Source organism: Haliotis rubra, unplaced genomic scaffold (assembly GCF_003918875.1).
Source record: "Haliotis rubra isolate DU_JTF1 unplaced genomic scaffold, ASM391887v1 Scf1381, whole genome shotgun sequence".
In the NCBI taxonomy this organism is placed as follows: domain Eukaryota; kingdom Metazoa; phylum Mollusca; class Gastropoda; order Lepetellida; family Haliotidae; genus Haliotis; species Haliotis rubra.
In genome coordinates this window covers 174,838-197,478 of record NW_025765316.1, presented here as the reverse complement: position 1 = coordinate 197,478, position 22,641 = coordinate 174,838, and the positions used below count along the sequence as shown (strand labels likewise).

The window sequence follows — 22,641 nt, the reverse complement described above, 5'->3', positions numbered from 1 at the left end:
AGGGTTCAGTGTACAGTGTGATTAGAAATGACGATTATACACACAACTTCATATTAGGAAGAATCAGATTATTGCAAACACGTCTTCAGTATCAGAAAGGATCTGTACACACGCGTCAACAATATTAGAAATTTCTTTTGAAAACATGTCAATAATATGAGAGAAAAAATCAATACACACATGTTTTCAGTATTAGAATGGTGTAGAGAACATATGTCTCCAATATAAGAAAATATCAATCTAAATAAAACATGTCTTCCATTTCAGATCAAGTACGTAGAAGACCTCAATATTGCTCTAGTATACACGTTTTCACTATCCTAAACATTTTCAGTATCCGAAAATTCCAATAAACACACATATTAAATATTCGAATCTAATGGCTAGTATACACACTTCTTTGAGAGTTTTTTAGAAGTTGGAGAACTAAAGAAGGATCAGATATATGGATGAACAACTTCTTCATTACAATAGCAGCGACATTTGGATGTAGGTACTGACACCATCATCACATGCTAATGGTGTTGGTTCCTACACCCAAACTTCTCTCATACTGAACTACAGAAGGTTTTCATCCATATGTAGTATCATTCCGTACCATACACACGTATTCAGTATCAGGAAAGGTCAGAACGAATGTCTATAAAACTAGAAATGACCAGAATAAACTCGTGTCCGGTATAAGAAAGGAACAGTGGTGTCTCCGAGAGAGTTTCAATAATATCATAATATCAACAAGGTCCCACTTCATCATGTTATACTTCCAGCACCCACCAACTGCACTCTCTCTGGATGTGGTTTCGGAGGCAAGTGCATCAACAATGATGCTGGTACCGCCTCTACCTGTCTGCTATGAAGGATTTGAAATCAGTTTACAGACTTTTTTTGAATGCATAGGTCAGTAACTCGAAGATTTGATTGGTAAATAGTGTTTCGTCATTTAACAAACACCAGCTCTTTCAAATTTCACGTTTTTCTTTCGATCAGATGCATATACTCTAGATAACTATAGAACCGTGCATATTACCATGATTGAAATTATTGCATTTTGTGACAAAAAAGGAAACTAAAAATAATTAGCACGAAGTAATGAGTATCATGAACAAATTCCAAATGTTGAATTGTTTTTCTGTACGGATACATTCCCCTCTTTGTTCTGTTTCCTTCCTAAATGTTTGATAAGTTATTGTGCCAAATTAGCTTAAAACAAGGCATACTCGAAACAAATACTCACATGACGTGTTTTCTCTGACAGATATCAATGAGTGTAACCAAACCAGTGCTGCCCTGTGTCCCAACGGCTACTGCTACAACATGTACGGCGACTACACATGTAACTGTTTCCCAGGATTCGTCCATCACCCTAACGGAAAGACATGTGTCTTAAGTAGTAGTAAGTCTATACGAATGTATATGTAAATATCAAGGAGAATTCTAGACTGTTGGTGTGAGTTTAGAATATGGCCTACAGTGAAGGTCAGGATCAGAATTGGTCCTAAATACTGACTGACTGAGTTTGGTTTTACGCCGCTTTTAGCAATATTCCAGCAACATCACGGCGGGGGACACCAGAAATGGGCTTCACACATTGTACCCATGTGGGGATTCGAACCCGGATCTTCGGCGTGACGAGCCAACGCTTTAACCACTAGGCTACCCCACCGCCCCTGGTGCGAAGCAAAACAAGTATGGCTTGATCACATGATGCATAATGACTGATACCCTCGACGATACGGGTTTGCATGTCTCAAAAGGTGACAAGCGAGATCGACCAGGTTGATGATTATCATCGTATCCCAGTCGAGACGATTATTTATAGAACACCATCATATAGCTGCAATATTGCTGAGTGAGGTGTTGACAACGAACACACACTTGTGTTGTGGGTAGCTCCAACAATAATAAGATCATGTGGACGAACATGAATAGATGACACATTTTATGGATATCACGGGTGAATAATTCACCCGATGAAGGAGTAAGAAGTAGGTCTGAAACGTCGTATGAAGAGTAAAAGGAACTTGTTATTCATAAAACGTGTAATTTATTCAATGCTGAGGTGTCTTCAAATTGAAACGTGTTTATACATTTAAACATTTTTTGAGCGAGTGAGTGAGTGAGTATTGTTCTACGCCGCTTTTGGTAATATTCCAACAACATCTCGGCAGGGAACACCAGAAATGGGCTTCACACATTGTACCCATATGGGGACTCGGGCCTTTGGCGTGAAGAGCGAACGCTTGAACCACTGGGCTACCCCACCGCCTCGATGATATATGAAACATCAGTACAAAACAATGCCCATTCGTGACTATAGTCAGAAAACGATTTTATTTGTTGTAAAGGACAACATGGCTCTGATTTTCATATGCGTTGACCACAGAAACATAATTGATGACAAAAAAGGGTAAGCCTGTCCTGGCCAACCGGTTGCCTCGCCATTCACATAATCAGTCTGAAACCATTTTATGATTCAGGTCAAACCAACACCAACACCACCACCGGCAACAATGGCATCTTCGACTTGCTCAACAGCATCCCGACCTGGCTGTGGCCGTATATCTTGGGAGAGCTGTAGGGTGAAGATCCCTGGCTGTGGCCGTATATCTTGGGAGAGCTGTAGGGTGAACATCCCAACACTGTCAACATAATTGATGCAGTGTACTGGTCACGCCGACAGACTGAAGCGCGTCTAACAATCGTAGGAAATGTAACACAGTTTGAGTAAAGATTTATAATCATGCTTTGTTTCACTGTTCTGATATGTGGCCATCATTTGTCACAATGTGTTGAGTAAGTGAGTGAGTACTACGTCTTATTATCGTGAAGGGTTTAGTCAATACGCTTCCCCACCACCACAACTAACTGCTGAAAATCAAATGCTTTCTGTTATAAGGACCGAAGCTACGTTGAGGCATCGTGTATTCATTTAGCCTTAACCAAGACAGATTGGAAATTTCTGACTGTCAAGGAAACCCGAAAATATGGTATTGCCCCGTAGGGTATCTTGTGCCGGTGCTTTATGATCATCTGAACTTTTACAAACTGATTGCTTTCACTTCTACCATACATCAATGACAGGGATACAACATATCAAAAGGAAAGATATAATTACAAAGATTTTTAAAATAACAACAACATAGTTATTACATTATGGGAAAATATATCAAACATAATAAACTTTTTTAACATATTCATAATATATCTTCCCTACAAAACCGACCGAAATAGGGTCACCGTTACGTCAAAAACAATAAGAAAAATTGAAGTAGGAAACTTGCATTTTATGGCAACCTACTCCAGTTATCTGTCTAACAAACACAACCCCTTTAAAACATAAAATAGACCTGTATGTATATTGATATGTCCTAGACCTGAAAATGTATTATATTACTTCCTCTTTCTATCTGCAGTGCAGCAACAGCTGTCATTTCTTAATAACTACGTATAACATTTACTTAAGGCTACTTCTAACAATGGCTATTTATAAAGCACCTGTTTCCACGCACTAGTGCATGCTCAAAGCCCAAACACAGTACTAGGGCTCATATTTATATTTATGTGCATACAAGCATCATGTATTTACTCTGAGTGACATCAGGGATATTATAAATCTTCGGATCCCTCGAACTCCATGTACACCGTCCATATCCCCATAAACCTGTTGATATCCTTCATCTTCGTTTTGCCCGTTTGTCTCTCTTTATGTCCGTTCAACTCCACCTATATCGTTTCATATCTGCTGACATCCACAGATATTCTTTGTCCCCGTTTATGTCTGTTTGTGAAAGTTCATAGTACTATCTGTTGTTATCCGCTGCTGTTAACCGTTTATCCCCAGTATATATATATATACCGTTTATTCGTCTGGATATCCTTTATATCCTTTGAGTTTATTCAACATGTTTACCCGTTGATCTCCCATTATATCCGATAAAACTTAATATAGGTCCAATACATTTATCTCCGTTTATCTACGTTCGTTTCCTTTCAGTGTATCAGGGAAAAGAACTGAATAGTAAAAATTCGAAGATTCTTTCAAAAGCAGTACTAAATCAGTATTTACACTGATAAACTGGGACAAGCAGGAGTCCAAGTCGAGTTCTACAGGCCAGCAGGGTGACGCCCCTTGATTGATCTATAAAACCGAGTCTCTCAAATGCGTCCGCCTCGCCCGCGCGAACAGCTTATGCTTAGGAGCTCAGCTTGTAACAGTACCTTTGTACAAAGGGACCTTACTCTAATCGGACTGTACCTTAGCTGCGTATGTTTCCCCAGTATCATTAAAACAAATGCTTAAAGGATTGGTTTCTGTGTGGTGACATGTGTGTATCCATTGAATTTATGCAAATCAATACAATTCATATTTCTATTAATCTATGAGTTGATGTCGTCATGACATTCTAGAATACAGAATGTTGCCATGGTTACTGATGATTAATGATAAAAGGCAGTAGGTTAGCCTAGTGGGTGGCGTTCGCTCGTCACGCCGAAGACCCGTGTTCGATTCCCCACATTTGTGTGAAGGCCATTTCTGGTGTTGTCCCTGCCGTAATATTGCTGGAATATGGCTATAAGCGGCGTTAAATTATACTCACTCTCTAACGTTAATGATGTTAGCTGTTATAGAACGAATGATGAGAGAAACTTACTGAAATCTGAACAACGGGTCACTAGGTATCTAATGCCCATCTTCCAGGCATTTGAAACAGAACCATTACATGTACGGTTCTGATGTGATCGCATGAGTGAACACCACTATATCGAATTGGAATTTTACATATCATACATATATGACAACAGGGAGAAAAGAAGACTGTAGATTATCTCTGATCACAGCATCCACTGCCCGAGCAGCAGGCTGTATATATGGTTACATCTTCTCGGCGACACAGCTTCATTTCGTTATCTTTAACATTGATGTCAGTACAGTTACTTAACTTACTTTACAATACCTTCCTTAACTCGCATGAGAAGAATGGTTTCAGGTTCTTGTTTCCTGTGCGATTGGCATCCGAGGTAAAACACTTCCGTTCAGGCATGAAAATTTTTATTCAGAACTTCAATTCTTTGGAAAATCTATTGTGTATGGGTGTTGTCACGATAACGATATGTGATACAGATCGTTATTCCTGGAAAAACCTATCTATCAAAAGTACACCTATGTTAATTTTCTCTCAGGAATTCTCTTATAACAGGGCATGCACGTATTATGGGTGAGACAACTGGGTTTCGTTAATTGTTACAAAGAGTTCTGTATGTAAGCGTTAGAGGGAAGGTAGAGTACTGAACACATTAACAACAGCAGATACCAATTTGTACTGATAAAAGTGTTTGATTAAATTTCTCGGATTGCCTGATATGACAGGGATTGCAACTGAAGCATAATGAATATTTTACGGTTCAGGTTTGCTTAAACAAACAAGATGTTTTGCAGTTTGCAGATTTGCATCAGTATATTCAGTAATTGTGGATTTTGAAGGACATCTCTCATCAGGACCCTGTGCCGTGCATGAAAAATATCACCGTGTGCCTTCAACAAACTGACATGTTAACCCGAAAGTCAAAGAGTAATTCACATCCTTGGATGCCTGTTTTAAATACCATACTGTCACGCATGAAATTAGATTAAGATCATATATAATCATAACAAACGTAAAGGAGTTTTTGTTTTGTCTTGCTTTCTCACGAGGTACCATTAAAAGAGTCTGGATGCATCAACTCGCTTAGCACAGGTACCACCCTTGTATACAACCAGCTCACACATCAACTCAACACCTGAAGTAAAATAGACGACAAGTGCCGTGTGTCATTGCATTATTTACTTTATCTCGACTTTATTACAGAATCTGAAGAATGAGTGAATGGATGGGTTTAGCTTTTAGCAATGTTCCAGTAATATCCGTAGGAGGACGCCATAAATTGGGTTGACAAATTGTACCCATGTGGGAATCGAACCCGGTCATTGATGTAACGCTTGAACGCTTTGACCACTAAACGTACCCTACCTCCCTACTCTGAAGAAGGTATTGGATGACAAAATTGTTTATGGTGAAGTTCCTATGAATTAGATATGCTGTTCAGTTTGTATGCTACTCTTTGTATATGGCCATGTGATTCGATAAAGTGGATGGTAAAAATAGCCGTAAATGCAAATACATGGATATGTATTGCACCTTGGATCTGTTAGCTTGATTCTTTCTGACCAGCACAATAGGATATATAGGTCGCGTGTTTCTTCGATGCTTGTATTCAATGAAACCCTTTTAAGATTTATGATGGTGGAACATGGTCGGTTAGTTTGTAATATTCCCTGGCCAATTTCCAATCGCATTTAACGCGTTAAAAATTAATAAAATTCGTCTGTTTTCTCCTATTCGCTGTACTTTGACTTTTTTGTCTTACAGAAACAGTTACGAGTATCCCACCACATACGATTGATTCGGCTGTGGTATTGAGGATTTCTCATTGTAGCCCTGTTCAGTCATGTGTTACCAGGTTCACATGTAAATTACCCACACTTGTGTTTATCGCTTCATGAACACAACTATGCGTGCATTTCATGACTCATGTGTTGTACAATAACCATCGCCTATCACAGCGTCAAGTAATGTGTGCAACCCTCTCAGGTGATGTGGTCATAGATGGATTATAGGCAGCAGGTTAGACTGTAGGATTTAGATTTTCAATATTGTACTTGTGCTTGTCTTCGGACTGAGTATGGAAAGTAGGTATAAACATTTCTAAAGAAGTTTTAAAAGGAATATATATGTTGAAATTAGGGAAAACATGAATTCGGAGACGGTTATATTTCTTACATAATTTATTAAGTGTTTTCTTATCTCACCTGAAATTCAACCAATTGGGAATTATTTTCATCACTGATGTTTGGTGACTGATTCCTATAGTTTGCCATTTGTACTGATATGTGACGCGATGAACGCAATCGTAATATATTGATGATTCTCCTGGCGTCCCATTTTTATTATTTTTATTTTAATTATTTTTTCATTTTTATTTGTATGTTTTGTTTATCAATAATCCAGTTTGCTGGTTTTATTCCAGGTATATTTTTACCTGTAATGCAATGCTAGTTCTGAGGTGACGTCATAGTAGGTGTTTTCAGCGCATGGGTTCACAAGAATTAACGTAACGATGTAAAAACACCATTTGTCGACAACACTATGTGCATTTACATGCATCTTACCACAAACGAAGACTGTACATAGTTTAAAAGGAATATTTATTCATTGAATGCATATCAGATTACCATTCTACCAAAACGGCAACATAATGTTCACCTGCTTTGTCTGTATATTGTGACGTGGACGTATCAACAGACAATCCGGAAAATCCGTCTATTGGTATTTATAGGCGGGGAATTCCAAGGCTATATTTAGTACATTATATAACTGTTGTTTCCTCACCTGTCAGTGTCTGGGGTGAACGCCGGAGACCCCTCTGTGTGTGCACCAATTCTTGTCAATGTTTACTGCGCTAAAACAAGTATCGTAAACAGCACAGTTCGGTTTATAATTGAGCCAATATGATCAACAGTAGATCTTCCGCGTCGAAAACCATTCTGCTCGTCACAGAGAATATCATTTCTTTCCGCCCACGCAGAGAGACGTTCGTTGAGTATGTTGCAGTACGGTTTGTTCAAGTATGGTTTGTTGCAGTATGGTTTGTTGCTGTATGGGTTGTTGCAGTATGGTTTGTTGCAGTATGGTATGTTGCAGTATGGGTTGTTGCAGTATGGGTTGTTGCAGTATGGTATGTTGCAGTATAGTTTGTTGCAGTATAGTTTGTTGCAGTATGGTATGTTGCAGTATGGTATGTTTACAGTATGGTATGTTGCAGTATGGTTTGTTTACCGAGTATGGTTTGTTGCAGTATTGTTTGTTGCAGTATGGTTTGTTTGCAGTATGGTATGTTGCGAGTATGGGTTGTTGCAGTATGGTTTGTTTGCAGTATGGTATGTTGCAGTATGGTTTGTTTTGCAGTATGGTTTGTTTGCAGTATGGTTTGTTGCAGTATAGTTTGTTGCAGTATGGTTTGTTTGCAGTATGGTATGTTTACGGTATGGTTTGTTACGAGTATGGTTTGTTGCAGTATGGTTTGTTTGCAGTATGGTATGTTTACAGTATAGTTTGTTTACAGTATGGTTTGTTGCAGTATGGTATGTTGCCAGTATGGTTTGTTACGAGTATGGTTTATTTTGCAGTATGGTATGTTGCAGTATGAGTTTGTTGCAGTATGGTTTATTTACAGTATAAGTTTTGTTTGCAGTATGGTATGTTGCAGTATGGGTTGTTTACAGTATGGTTTGTTTGCAGTATGGTATGTTGCAGTATGGTTTATTTGCAGTATTAGTATGGTTTGGTATTGTTGCAGTATGGTTTGTTTTACAATATAGTTTGTTGCAGTATGGTTTGTTTACAGTATGGTTTGTTTACAGTATGGTTTGTTGTTGCAGTATGGGTTTGTTGCAGTATGAGTATGTTGCAGTATGGGTTGTTGCAGTATGTTTGTTGCAGTATGGTATGTTGCAGTATGGTTTGTTACCGAGTATGGTTTTATTTACAGGTATGGTATGTTGCAGTACAGTTTGTTTACAGTATTGTTTTGTTATTTTTAGTATTTTGTTGAGTATGGTTTTTGCAATTGGTATATTTGCGAGTATGGTATGTTGCAGTATGGGTTTATTTGCAGTATGGTTTGTTGCATTATGGTTGCAGTATGGTGTTTACAGTATAGTTTTGTTGCAGTATGGTTTGTTGCAGTATGGTTTATTTTGCAGTATAGTTTGTTGCAGTTATAGTTTGTTGCAGTATGGGTTGTTGCAGTATGGTATGTTGCAGTATGGTTTGTTTACAGTATGGTTTGTTGCAGTATGGGATGTTGCAGTATGGTATGTTTGCAGTATAGTTTGTTGCAGTATATGGTTTGTTTACAGTATGGTTTGTTGCAGTATAGTATGTTTGCAGTATGGTTTGTTGCAGTATGGTTTGTTTACGAGTATGGTTTGTTGCAGTATGGTTTGTTGCAGTATGGTATGTTGCAGTATGGTTTGTTGCAGTATGGTTTGTTGCAGTATGGTATGTTTGCAGTATGGTTTGTTGCAGTATGGTTTTGTTTGCAGTATGGTTTGTTGCAGTATAGTTTGTTGCAGTATAGTTTATTTGCAGTATGGTATATTTACAGTATGGGTTATTTGCAGTATGGTATGTTGCAGTATAGTTTGTTGCAGTATGGTTTTGTTGCAGTATGGTATGTTGCAGTATGGTTTTGTTGCAGTATGGTATGTTACAGTATGGTTTGTTTGCAGTATGGTGTTGTTGTTGCAGTATGGTTTGTTGCAGTATGGTTGTTACAGTATGGTTTGTTGCGAGTATGGTTTGTTGCAGTATGGTTTGTTGCAGTATGGTTTGTTGCAGTATGGTTTGTTGCAGTATGGTTTGTTGCAGTATGGTTTGTTGCAGTATGGTTTGTTGCAGTATGGTTTGTTGCAGTATGGTATGTTGCAGTATGGTTTGTTTACAGTATGTTTTGTGGTATTTGTTGCAGTATGGTTTGTTTGCAGTATGGTTTGTTGGTTTTGCAGTATGGCTTGTTGTTGCAGTATGGTTTGTTTGCAGTATGGTATGTTTACAGTATGGTTTGTTGCAGTATGGTTTATATTGCAGTATGGTATGTTTGCAGTATGGTTTGTTTACAGTATGGTATGTTTGCAGTATGGTTTGTTTGCAGTATGGTTTGTTGTAGCAGTATGGTATATTTGTGCAGTATGGTATGTTGCAGCAGTATCGTTTGTTGCAGTATGTTGCAGTATGCAGTATGGTTTGCAGTACAGTATGGTTTGTTGCAGTATGGTATGTTTACAGTATGGTTTGTTGCAGTATGGTTTGTTGCAGTATGGGTTGCTTTGCAGTATGGTATGTTACAGTATGGTTTGTTTTGCAGTATGTTGCAGTATGGTATGTTGCAGTATGGTATGTTGCAGTATTGTTTGTTGCAGTATGGGATGTTGCAGTATAGTTTGTTTACAAGTATGGTATATGTTGCGAGTATGGTTTGGTGCAGTATGGTTTGTTGCAGTATGGTATGTTGCAGTATTGTTTGTTGCAGTATATGGTATGTTGCAGCATAGTTTGTTGCAGTATGATATGTTGCAGTATGGTTTTGTTGTATGGTATGGTTAGGTATGTTTGTTATGAGTATGGTTTGTTGCAGTATGGTTTTTTTGCAGTATGGTATCTTGCAGTATGGTTTGTTTACAATTGTAGTATGGTATGTTTTGCAGTATGGTATGTTGCAGTATGGTATGTTGCAGTATGGTTTGTTGTAGTATGGTTGTTGCAGTATGGTTTGTTTGCAGTATGGTATGTTGCAGTATAGTTTGTTTTGTTGCAGTATGGTGACTTATTTGCAGTATATTTGGTGTGTTGCAGTATGGTTTGTTACAGTAGTAGGTTTATTTACAGTTGTTGCAGAATGGTATGTTGCAGTATGGTTTGTTGCAGTATGGTTTGTTGCAGTATGGTTTGTTGCAGTATGGTTTGTTTACAGTATGGGATGTTGCAAGTATAGTTTGTTACAGTATGGTATGTTGCAGTATGGTTTGGTACAGTATGGTTTGGTGCAGTATGGTTTTTGTTGCAGTATGGTTTGTTGCAGTATGGGTTGTTGCAGTATGGTTTGTTGCAGTTTGGGATGTTGCAGTATAGTTTGTTACAGTATGGTATGTTGCAGTATGGTTTGGTGCAGTATGGTTTGTTGCAGTATGGTTTTTGTTGCAGTATGGTTTGTTGCAGTATGGTTTGTTGCAGTATGGTATGTTGCAGTATGGTTTGTTGCAGTATGGGTTGTTGCAGTATGGTATGTTGCAGTGTGGTTTGTTGCAGTATGGTCTGTTGCAGTATGGTTTGTTGCAGGATGGTATGTTGCAGTATGGTTTGTTGCAGTATGGTTTGTTGCAGGATGGGTTGCTGCAGTATGGTATGTTGCAGTATGGTTTGTTGCAGTATGTTGCAGTATGGTTTGTCGCAGTATGGTATGTTGCAGTATGGTTTGTACACAGCATTGGTCAATGTAATCCCCCTGTAGCTAAGAGGATCTCTAGGGTCTGCTGATGAAAACTTAGGGATGGGTTTAATCAGTCCTTTCCCCCATAGTTTGGGAATACAAGCTGTATGGAAACACAATTCTTTAAAACGTTAGGTACCTTATATCCCTTTAATAGCTGTACAGGGATACCGTTATTGATACCGGGAGCCTTGCCCGCCTTCGCCTTCCGTAGAGCCTGTCGCACTTCCTGTATTATCATTTAAATTATCCCCCTAGCATTATGGCTTGATGAACACAATGATACGTATGTCGTGGCACATGTGTTGTACAATAACGATCGCATATCACAGCATCGTGAAATGTTTGTAGCCCTCTCAGTGATGTAGTTACAGATGTATTATTGCCAGCAGGTTAGACTGTAGGGTTATCAACACCACACTACGAGTGTCACATTGTGCTTGTCTGGATACTGAGTATGGAAAGTAAGTATACATATTGTTTAAAGAAGTATTATAAAGATTACATATGTTCAAAGAGAGGAAAACATAAAAGGAGTACGGTTATATTTCGTACATAATTAATTATGTGCTTTCTTATCTTACCTGAAATTCAGCCACTTGGGAATTATTTTCATCACTGATGCCGGTGACTGATTCCCATAGTTGCCAGCTGTAGTGATTTGTGACGCTAACGGAATCGTAATAGATTGATGATTTTCTGGTGTTTTCTTTTTTGTTAATCCCTAATCCAGTTTAGTAGTTCTATTCCAAGTATACTTTTACCTGTAATGTACTGCTGGTTCTAATGTGACGCTCACCTTATCAGCTTACATGTTCACAAAAATTAAAGGAACGAAGTAAAAACAGCATTTTTCGGCAACACTCATTTTGTGCATTTACATGTATCTTACCCAAACGAAGAATATACATAGTTAAAAAGTAATATTTATTTATGAAGTGAATATCGTTCTACCAAAACGGCAACATAATGTTCACCTGCTTTGTTAGTGTATTATGACTTGGACGTATTACGAGGCAATCGGGAAAACCCGTCTCTTGGTATTTATAGACGGGGAATTCCCATACTATATTTAGCAAAGACGTAACTGTTGTATCACCGCCTGTCCGTGTCACAATTGGGGTCGGTGCCTGGGATACCTTTATTAGTGCACAAATTGTTTGCAATGTTTATGGCGCTAAAGCAAGGTTGTAAAAAGCGGGTGCGTGAGCTAGGTTACACAACGCTTTCGGCAATATTCCAGCAATATGAAGTAGGGCTGGTCTATTGAGTGAGTCAGCGGTTGCGTGAGCTAGGTTACACAACGCTTTTAGCAATATTCCAGCAATATGAAGTAGGGCTGGTCTATTGAGTGAGTCAGCGGTTGCGTGAGCCAGGTTACAATGAACGCTTTACACAACGCTTTTAGCAATATTCCAGCAATATGAAGTAGGGCTGGTCTATTGAGTGAGCCAGTGGGTGCGTGATCTAGGTTACACAACGCTTTCAGCAATATTCCAGCAATATGAAGTAGGGCTGGTCTATTGAATATGAGTCAGCGGTTGCGTGAGCTAGGTTACACAACGCTTTTAGCAATAGCAATATTCCAGCAATATGAAGTAGGGCTGGTCTATTGAGTGAGTCAGCGGTTGCGTGAGCTAGGTTACACAACGCTTTTAGCAATATTCCAGCAATATGAAGTAGGGCTGGTCTATTGAGCATATTCCAGTCAGTCAGGGGTGCGAGAGCTAGGTTACACAACGCTTTTAGCAATATTCCAGCAATATGAAGTAGGCTACAGGTTTACACAACGCTTTTAGCTATACTCCGGCAATATGAAGTAGGGCTGAGTCAGCGGGTGCGTGAGCACAGGTTACACAACGCTTTTAGCAATATTCCAGCAATATGAAGTAGGGCTGGTCTATTGAGTTAGTCAGCGGGTGCGTGATCTAGGTTACACAACGCTTTAGGGCTGGTCTGTTGAAGTGAGTCAGCAGGTGCGTGAGCTGGAGTTACACAACGCTTTTAGCAATATTCCAGCAATATGAAGTAGGGCTGGTCTATTGAGTAGTCGGCAGCGAGAGCTAGGTTACACAACGCTTTTAGCAATATTCCAGCAATATGACAGGGCTGGCGGTCTATTGAATTGACTGAGTCAGTGAGCAAGGTTACCGCTTTTAGCAATATTCCAGCAATATGGAAGTAGGGCTGAGTGAGTCAGCGGGTGCGAGAGCTAGAGGTTACAATAACGCTTTTAGCAATACGGTCCAGCAATACGGTAGGAATGGTCCATTGACTGAGTCGAAAGCGGGTGCGTGAGCTGGGTTATGCAATACTCCAGCAATATGAAGTAGGGCTGGTCTATTGAGTGAGTCAAGTCGGGTGCGAGAGCTAGGTTACAGCTTTTAGCAATATTTATGAAGTAGGGCTGGTCTGTGGGATGGTGTCAGCGGGTGCGTGAGCAAGGATTACACAACGCACAACGCTTTTAGCAATATTCCAGCAATATGAAGTAGGGCTGGTCTATTCGGGTGCATTGATCTAGGTTACACAACGCTTTTAGCAGTCAGCAGCGGGTGCGTGAGCTAGGTTACACAACGGTTAGGGCTGGTCTGTGAAAGTGAGTCAACGCTTTTAGCAATATTCCAGCAATATGAAGTAGAGGGCTGGTCTATTAATCTGAAGCTGAGTCAGCGGGTGCGTGAGCTAGGTTACACAACGCTTTCGGCAATATTCCAACAATATGAAGTAGAAGATGGTCTATTGGAGATAAAGTCAGCGGTTGCGTGAGCTGGGTTACGCTTTAGCAATATTCAGCAATATGAAGTAGGGCTGGTCTATTGAGTGAGTCAGCGGGTGCGTGATCTAGGTTACACAACGCTTTTAGCAATATTCCAGCAATATGAAGTAGGGCTGGTCTATTGAGTGAGTTAGCGGTTGCGTGAGCTAGGTTACACAACGCTTTTAGCAATATTCCAGCAATATGAAGTAGGGGTCTATTGAATGAGTCAGTATCGGTTACACAACGCTTTCAGCAATATTCCAGCAATATGAAGTAGGGCTGGTCTATTGAGGTTACACAACGCTTTTAGCAATATTCCAGCAATATGAAGTAGGGCTGGTCTATTGAGTGAGTCAGCGGGTGCGTGAGCTAGGTTACACAACGCTTTTAGCAATATTCCAGCAATATGAAGTAGGGCTGGTCTATTGAGACTGAGTCAGCGGGTGCGAGCTAGGTTACACAACGCTTTAGCAATATTCCAGCAATATGAAGTAGGGCTGGTCTATTAAATTGACTGAGTCAGCGGGTGCGTGAGCTAGGTTACACAACGCTTTAGCAATATTCAACAATATAGTAGGACAAAATTCCAGCAATAATACTCCAGCAATATGAAGTAGGGCTGGTCTATTGAGTTAGTCAGCGGGTGCGAGCTAGGTTACACAACAGCAATATTCCAGCAATATGGAAGTAGGGCTGGTCTATTCCGGATAGTCAGCCGGGTGCTTTTAGCAATATGTAGTAGGGCTGGTCTATCGAGCTATCAGTTAGCAATATGAAGTAGGGCTGGTCTATTGGAGTCGGCAGGTGAGTCAGCGGGTGCGTGAGCGTGATCTAAGGTTACACAACGCTTTTAGCAATATTCCAGCAATATGAAGTAGGGCTGGTCTGAGAAGTGAGTCGGCAGGTACTGGGTTACACAACGCTTTAGCAATACTCCAGCAATGAAACGAAACAAGATGACTGAGTGAGTCAGCGGGTGCGAGAGCTGGGTTACACAACGCTTTTAGCAATATTCCAGCAATATGAGTAGGGCTGGTCTATTGATTGACTGAGTCAGCGGAATTTGCGTGAGCAAGGTTACACACAACGCTTTTGGCAAAATTCCAGCAATATGAGTAGGGCTGGTCTATTATTAGTCAGCGGGTGCGTGATGGAGTTACACAACGCTTTTAGCAATACTCAATAGTGAAGTAGGGCTGATATCCGATAGTCAGCAGGTGCGTGAGCTAGGTTACACAACGCTTTTAATAAGTATGAAGTAGGGCTGGCTGCAATATATTCGATAATTTGTAACTAGACACAACTATTGAGTGTCTGAAGGAAATTAATATGTTTCACACAACTATTATTGTGAGTGTTGACATGTTTAAGCATGGGTTAATAACAAAAAAGCCTCCTTAACATAATATGTAAGAATCTCATGAATAAATACTTTAATTTCTGTATTGCGGAAGTAAATTAAAGCTTGATTCTGTCACAAAAGTTTATGAACGATATTATCGACAAAACTATTTTCATATCGATAACCATAACTACTTTTTCCTGTCGACGATATTTTCGATCAACGATCTTTTTAGCCAGTCTGAGTATCAAGGCGAGGGACTTCGGAAATGCACTGTACACATTGTACCCATGTGGGAATCGAACCCGGGTCTTTAGCATGACGCGTTAACGACTAGGCTACCCACTGTGGCATGTTAAACGCGCTTCATCACATCCAAACTGAAACTTGTTTCATGCGTTTGAATAATAGCTAGTGCTCTGTATATTTTCCCAGCCTAAGATATTTGATAGTGATCCACAAACACATCCTCATGGACGATTGTAAGTGGAAAGCCCTTTTAAACTCCCTTCACACTTTGAATGTTTGTTTTTTTCATTTGCTACAGAATGCAAATCCTGCAAAAGAACAGAAGAGAAGTACAAAGAGAAACATTTTAATGAAAGCATCCTTTTAGAACATGTGAGCAGAGCCACTGTAACGGGCAAGAAAACACAACAAAAGGAGGACACTTTACATCAGCTGGCAAAGGCAGCAAACGCCTTGCTGAATTCAGATGGTGGGGTTCTCCTGATACACGTTGACGGGCAGCAGAAATGGGACAGGGACCTGGAATTACTTGATGAAGCTATCGGGAAACGATTTTCTACTCTGCTTCCGGAGGGTTGCCAATACTGTGACTATTTTTTCCCGGAAATTGTTATCGAATATCTCGTCTTTTGAAAATATACATGACTTTCTGTTATTCAAAATTGAACAAATTCGTGGCGTATCGACTTTAGACAGCAAAACAAAGATGCGAAATGACTTTGAAAATGTAAACGCTCCATGTTCCGTCATTGCTACGATATTGAAGCGTGGTGGAGATAATGAAACGCAAATCCCTGCAAACATGATTCGACACACTAGTGTTGACGATATACCATTGCATGAAGACAGAGAGTCAGAGTTGAAATGGCTGCCACAACAGGCACAAGGTGAAGCAGCAGTTGAAAATGTAACTGACTGTATTTGGCACGATCTGAAACTGAATCATAACATCACTTCTATGTCAAAGCTTCAGGGAGGTGGACGATTCTACATAGGCATCTCCGAGAAACCATTTAATGATCAGGGTTATAAAACAAAGAAGCGTTATATTAATTCATTTAATCTCTGCTTTGACATAAAGAAACTGATACAAAGTCTAAACAATAAATTGAAAACAGACCTGGTCGTTTTAACTCTGAAAGGGTCATTTCTGGAAGCACCTTCTGGTTTGATAGCAGCATATGCTATTCCAGAACAGGGTACAGACAAATGTGTACTGTGTGTTAACATAAACCATTTCAAAGGTATTGTGTTCTATGATAAAGCAGGACCAGAGGTTTACACATTCCAAAAAGGGACAGTGTGTCGAGTGTCCAAAGACGAATGGTTACAAAGACTGCTGTCGTTTTATCATCAACCAATATGGCCGCATGAATTGACGCACCGACCACAAGCTGTTGACACATTTGGCAACATGGATTCGTACAGAACTTCAAGTTCAAATAACAGCATATGTGATCGCCCTACAACTTTCACAGGTACTGTAATCTGAACTTTGTTTACCTTTTTTCCTGAAACTGTCACATGTATGTATAATTCTTGAAATCGACTCCTGGGATTTGTTTTCCGTTTTGTAGGTTTTGCTGTCTGAACCTAAAGAACTACAGTTGTTTTCAGAACACTATACCATTTGTTTTGTTCTGAATAATCCGAGAAAGATTTTGACCCTCCCACTATTTTAAAAAAATATACATGTATTTTCATGCAACCTAAAAATGAAATGAAGTTTATGAACGATATTATCGACGAAACTATTTTCATATCGATAACCATAACTACTTTTTCCTGTCGACGATATTTTCGATCAACGATCTTTTTAGCCAGTCTGAGTATCAAGGCGAGGGACTTCGGAAATGCACTGTACACATTGTACCCATGTGGGAATCGAACCCGGGTCTTTAGCATGACGCGTTAACGACTAGGCTACCCACTGTGGCATGTTAAACGCGCTTCATCACATCCAAACTGAAACTTGTTTCATGCGTTTGAATAATAGCTAGTGCTCTGTATATTTTCCCAGCCTAAGATATTTGATAGTGATCCACAAACACATCCTCATGGACGATTGTAAGTGGAAAGCGCTTTTTAAACTCCTTCACACTTTGAATGTTTGTTTTTTTCATTTGCTACAGAATGCAAATCCTGCAAAAGAACAGAAGAGAAGTACAAAGAGAAACATTTTAATGAAAGCATCCTTTTAGAACATGTGAGCAGAGCCACTGTAACGGGCAAGAAAACACAACAAAAGGAGGACACTTTACATCAGCTGGCAAAGGCAGCAAACGCCTTGCTGAATTCAGACGGTGGGGTTCTCCTGATACACGTTGACGGGCAGCAGAAATGGGACAGGGACCTGGAATTACTTGATGAAGCTATCGTGAAACGATTTTCTACTCTGCTTCCGGAGGGTTGTCAATACTGTGACTATTTTTCCCGGAAATTGTTATCGAATATCTCGTCTTTTGAAAATATACATGACTTTCTGTTATTCAAAATTGAACAAATTCGTGGCGTATCGACTTTAGACAGCAAAACAAAGATGCGAAATGACTTTGAAAATGTAAACGCTCCATGTTCCGTCATTGCTACGATATTGAAGCGTGGTGGAGATAATGAAACGCAAATCCCTGCAAACATGATTCCACACACTAGTGTTGACGATATACCATTGCATGAAGACAGAGAGTCAGAGTTGAAATGGCTGCCACAACAGGCACAAGGTGAAGCAGCAGTTGAAAATGTAACTGACTGTATTTGGCACGATCTGAAACTGAATCATAACATCACTTCTATGTCAAAGCTTCAGGGAGGTGGACGATTCTACATAGGCATCTCCGAGAAACCATTTAATGATCAGGGTTATAAAACAAAGAAGCGTTATATTAATTCATTTAATCTCTGCTTTGACATAAAGAAACTGATACAAAGTCTAAACAATAAATTGAAAACAGACCTGGTCGTTTTAACTCTGAAAGGGTCATTTCTGGAAGCACCTTCTGGTTTGATAGCAGCATATGCTATTCCAGAACAGGGTACAGACAAATGTGTACTGTGTGTTAACATAAACCATTTCAAAGGTATTGTGTTCTATGATAAAGCAGGACCAGAGGTTTACACATTCCAAAAAGGGACAGTGTGTCGAGTGTCCAAAGACGAATGGTTACAAAGACTGCTGTCGTTTTATCATCAACCAATATGGCCGCATGAATTGATGCACCGACCACAAGCTGTTGACACATTTGGCAACATGGATTCGTACAGAACTTCAAGTTCAAATAACAGCATATGTGATCGCCCTACAACTTTCACAGGTACTGTAATCTGAACTTTGTTTACCTTTTTTTCCTGAAACTGTCACATGTATGTATAATTCTTGAAATCGACTCCTGGGATTTGTTTTCCGTTTTGTAGGTTTTGCTGTCTGAACCTAAAGAACTACAGTTGTTTTCAGAACACTATACCATTTGTTTTGTTCTGAATAATCCGAGAAAGATTTTGACCCTCCCACTATTTTAAAAAATATACATGTATTTTCATGCAACCTAAAAATGAAATGCGGTATCTATCCTATACGTTCAAGTGGTGGATGACCCACTCACCGTGCAGACCAGTTTATTCTTTCGCTGAAGTGGTTCATGCAAGTCTCATCGATCCAAAATAAAAGAGGATTGATGCTCATGATGTTAATCACTGGATGGTCTTTATTCATTTTATATTTACACACCTCCGCCATATAGCGTTGAATAACATGAACATGCCATTTGGAAGTGTCTTTTACCTTTGAATGATATGTATTTCGAATATACATCTTGTCACATTACACCTCTGCTTACATCTTACAACAAAGCTAACCCTCAAATCATCTCCAAAACACTGCCACAAACAATCACTAAATTCCAATCATTGATATGACAGAAATACTGTACATTTCCTAAAAAACATTTATAGCTCAAATCAAATCATCTCCCGACAGGATTAAATATTGTATTTTCAGAAAACAAATTCAGTTATGTGTCGCTGTTCCGTGACTCATTTTAATGCATATATTTCAGATGAAGGGCAGGGAAGTTCCGCTGAGACTATCAAGATGGTACTCCTGGGATCAACAGGATCCGGTAAAAGTGTGACTGGAAACAACATCCTCAATAGACAGATTTTCCACACAGGTGTTTCAGGTCGATCACAAACTGATCAATGTCAGAGAGGTGAAACCAATAGAAATGGGCGGCAGATTCAAGTTATTGACACACCTGGTATGTTTGATACAAATATGAAAATTGAAGAAATTGCTAGAGAAGTTGCCCGCTGTGTTTGGATGACTGTTCCAGGTATTCATGCTTTTGTCCTTGTCATCAAGATCGACCGCTTTACCGACAAAGAGCAATCCACGGTGGACCTCTTTTCACAAATATTTTGAGACGACATGATGAAGTATCTGATAATCCTGTTTACAAGGAAGGATGACTTGATTCATAACAACGTCACTGTTGACGAATTTATTGCAGAAGCACCAGATAGGCTGAAGACTTTACTCCTAGCATGTCAACATAGATTTGTGGCATTCAACAATAGGGCACCAGAGGAAGATCGAGATCAAGATGTCCAATCATTACTCAATGCAGTTGATAAAATGGTAGTTGCAAATCGAGGAAGGTGCTACAGCAACTGGATCTATGTTTCCGCTAGTAGGATTATAGAGGACAGAAAGGAACAGCTAAGACTTGAGCACAGGATAGATGTCCAGAACAAGAAAGATTACGTCAAGCGAAAGCGGAAGATGAAGCATGAAAAGGCTAAAGCTGAAACATCTAAACATGAAATTCTAGCCCAACTTCAACAGAGGCTGCAGGACCTCAAACAGGAGAGGTCAGATGATTCCACGGAGTCCTCCGAAATATACGCAGTGCAACAGGAGATCCGGGGTTACGAAATGATGATAGAAAAACATCAAAGGCAGTACGAGGTGGAATGTAGGAAAGAAGAACGAGTGATGGCAAATGACATGAATTTACATTTCAGAGATTCATTTCGAGATGTAATGGACATGGGGACAAACCGTAATATCAGCGTTCGTGAAACTGGACTGAAAATGTTGATATTGGAGGTAAAGAAGACGGTATCGTCTATTCTTGGGTGACCCTCCATTAGACGATATCGTCTATTCTTGGGTGACCCTCCATTCAAATAGATTCCACATGGACATTATAATGCATTAACAACCACAATCAACGACAACGACAAAGTTGTTCCGTATTGATGATGTATCCTGAGATTCATGACACTAGGAGTTTTGTTTATGACGGGATATGTTAAATATCAACCAATGTAACAGGAGTCGTGAACAACTAAAGAATGGTATTAACGAAAATGGTCATTAACAATCACAGCAATAGTACTAACGACAATGGTCATTAGCAAAATCAACAATGGTAGTAAGACAATTTTCAAAGATTCAAATCGCTATTATTGGTTTGTATTACAAGGGGGTAAGCTCAGCAGGTTACATGCTGTGTATAGGTCAAGCGGGTACGGACAACAGCATGACTGGTGTTGTTGCGAGTCGCCTAATGAGGGGCCGTTCTAACCCAGTATGATTGTTAAATATATACGTTTCGTGAAATTTTTAGCTTTATGCATTAGGATATTTAGGTAATGTCTCAGTACACGTTTTACCAAGTCGCAAAAAGTATAAGTTGGGGAATGTCAGAATAACTCCATTCGTTAAAAGTAAATCTCCTTGGCTCCAACTTGGCTTCGTCTCTATCATTCTCCCTTCTTGTCTGTTTGTTTGTTGCTTCACGCCGTACTCAGCAATATTCCAGCTTCATAATGGCGGTCTGTAAATAATCTAGTCTGGACCAGGCGATCCAGTGATCAACAGCTTCCATCAATGCAGCTGGGATACCATGACGTGTGTCAACCAAGTCAGTTAGCCTGACCACCCGATCCCGATAGTCACCTCTTAGGACAAGCATTTGCTGAAGATCAATTTTAACGCGGATTTTCACGGGTTTCCCTTCTACATATGCGTCTCTCATGAACCGACAGTTACGAGTTTGATCCCGAATTTCTACGGAAAATATCAAAATATACCATAACTCTTCGTTGCCCAAACCAAAACCACATAAGGTGATTATCTGCCACTGTACTTGGTACCCACTGTATCTCCTCATAGCATCATTAATTCGTCCACTCGTGAAATTGTGTCAAGATATACACACCTATATTCATGAATGGCGATTGTGTATACTAAAGGATGTATTACAACCATATCATTAATCTATATTTGACATTCAATACAAACACACGAACGGTTAGAATATCCCATGTGTTTACGAAACGCAGCTCTATGTTGACTTGAGGTAAAAACAAACCCCTTTTCTGCAAAATATCAAGCATTATTCCCTGTTTGAATGTTTAAGTATTTCTACAATGGTATCCCGGTGTCAGGGGTTTTCGACGATGTAAGACAAAAACGTATTTTTTATCTGTAATATCATTTAAAGTTTGTATTTTACTAACCTTGAGTGATAAAGGATATATTCATCTATTTCACACAAAAATATCAAGTGTTCCCTACAAAAATAGCGTTGATGAAATCGTATCGGCGAAACTGTTGCCGCTCGTAACATCCGGGTATTTTGTATGGGTTTTCGACGATGAGCCATACTTTTTGCACCGCACTGCGAGGGAGTGTTGTGATCACGTGGCTTCCTATTTATATATTGCCTGTCACCAGCAGACGACTGATCTAACTGAATTTTCGCTTTCTATTTTTTGTTATAAAGGGAACTGATTTTGCATCGTAAGTGGTATTAACGATCTCGGGTAAATAATATTGATGTTTGTTTGCTTTTTATATAACTTTACTTCCCAATTTCCAATTTGTCAATAAAACTTCTCAGGACAGCGACTGGGCACCCGCCCTACTACTGAAACTGTTTGTGCACTCCGATCGCACACGTACTCCTCCGATATAGCGCCTGCAATGCAATCGTCGAAATCACCAGAACGTCGAATTCAGCTCGTGTTGGGATATGCAGTCTTAATATAACTCTAAACACAGAAACAAATCTAACTGGGTGATGGACACTTTTCCACAGTTTTAAAAATATATGAATTGATAGACTGATATGTTTAAAATATGTTCTGGCTGAAATGGCTAATATGATGCTTCATTTTATAATAACGTGTCAAAAGTGAT

At 39.5% G+C, this 22,641-nt stretch overlaps 2 protein-coding genes and 1 long non-coding RNA gene across 8 annotated transcripts; all 3 read left to right on the top strand.

Moving 5' to 3' along the window:
* The first annotated feature begins 883 nt into the window (after positions 1-883).
* Positions 884-2,743, top strand: LOC124268466. Its single transcript, XR_006896283.1, has 3 exons — positions 884-897; positions 1,256-1,387; positions 2,478-2,743. It is a non-coding gene; the product is annotated as an uncharacterized LOC124268466 (long non-coding RNA).
* Positions 2,744-6,568: 3,825 nt separating this feature from the next.
* Positions 6,569-20,288, top strand: LOC124268457 (GTPase IMAP family member 8-like). 6 transcript variants are annotated; one of them, XM_046703432.1, is made up of 4 exons: positions 6,569-6,727; positions 15,736-16,324; positions 16,706-16,915; positions 19,490-20,288. In XM_046703432.1, exons 2-4 carry the CDS (start codon positions 15,970-15,972, stop codon positions 19,852-19,854), a joined length of 930 nt encoding a protein of 309 aa, XP_046559388.1. In that variant the 5' UTR covers positions 6,569-6,727; positions 15,736-15,969; the 3' UTR covers positions 19,855-20,288. The 6 variants fall into 6 exon arrangements, with proteins under 6 accessions (XP_046559388.1, XP_046559387.1, XP_046559384.1 ...); XM_046703431.1 differs by having other exon boundaries at positions 16,703-16,915; XM_046703428.1 differs by having other exon boundaries at positions 6,572-6,727; positions 15,736-16,915.
* LOC124268465 (GTPase IMAP family member 4-like) lies at positions 19,861-20,574 on the top strand. Its single transcript, XM_046703442.1, has 2 exons — positions 19,861-20,221; positions 20,252-20,574. Exons 1-2 carry the CDS (start codon positions 19,861-19,863, stop codon positions 20,572-20,574), a joined length of 684 nt encoding a protein of 227 aa, XP_046559398.1.
* The last annotated feature ends 2,067 nt before the right edge of the window (positions 20,575-22,641 follow it).

What these genes read in the sequence shown, in the direction of transcription:
- LOC124268457 (XM_046703428.1), top strand. Translation starts at nt 15,970, where the DNA reads ATGAAGCTATCGGGAAACGATTTTCTACTCTGCTTCCGGAGGGTTGCC. An exon ending in TCGCCCTACAACTTTCACAG is followed by an intron (nt 16,916 to 19,489) that starts GTACTGTAATCT and finishes CATATATTTCAG; the next exon opens with ATGAAGGGCAGGGAAGTTCC.
- LOC124268465 (XM_046703442.1), top strand. Translation starts at nt 19,861, where the DNA reads ATGATGAAGTATCTGATAATCCTGTTTACAAGGAAGGATGACTTGATT. An exon ending in GCGAAAGCGGAAGATGAAGC is followed by an intron (nt 20,222 to 20,251) that starts ATGAAAAGGCTA and finishes AAACATCTAAAC; the next exon opens with ATGAAATTCTAGCCCAACTT.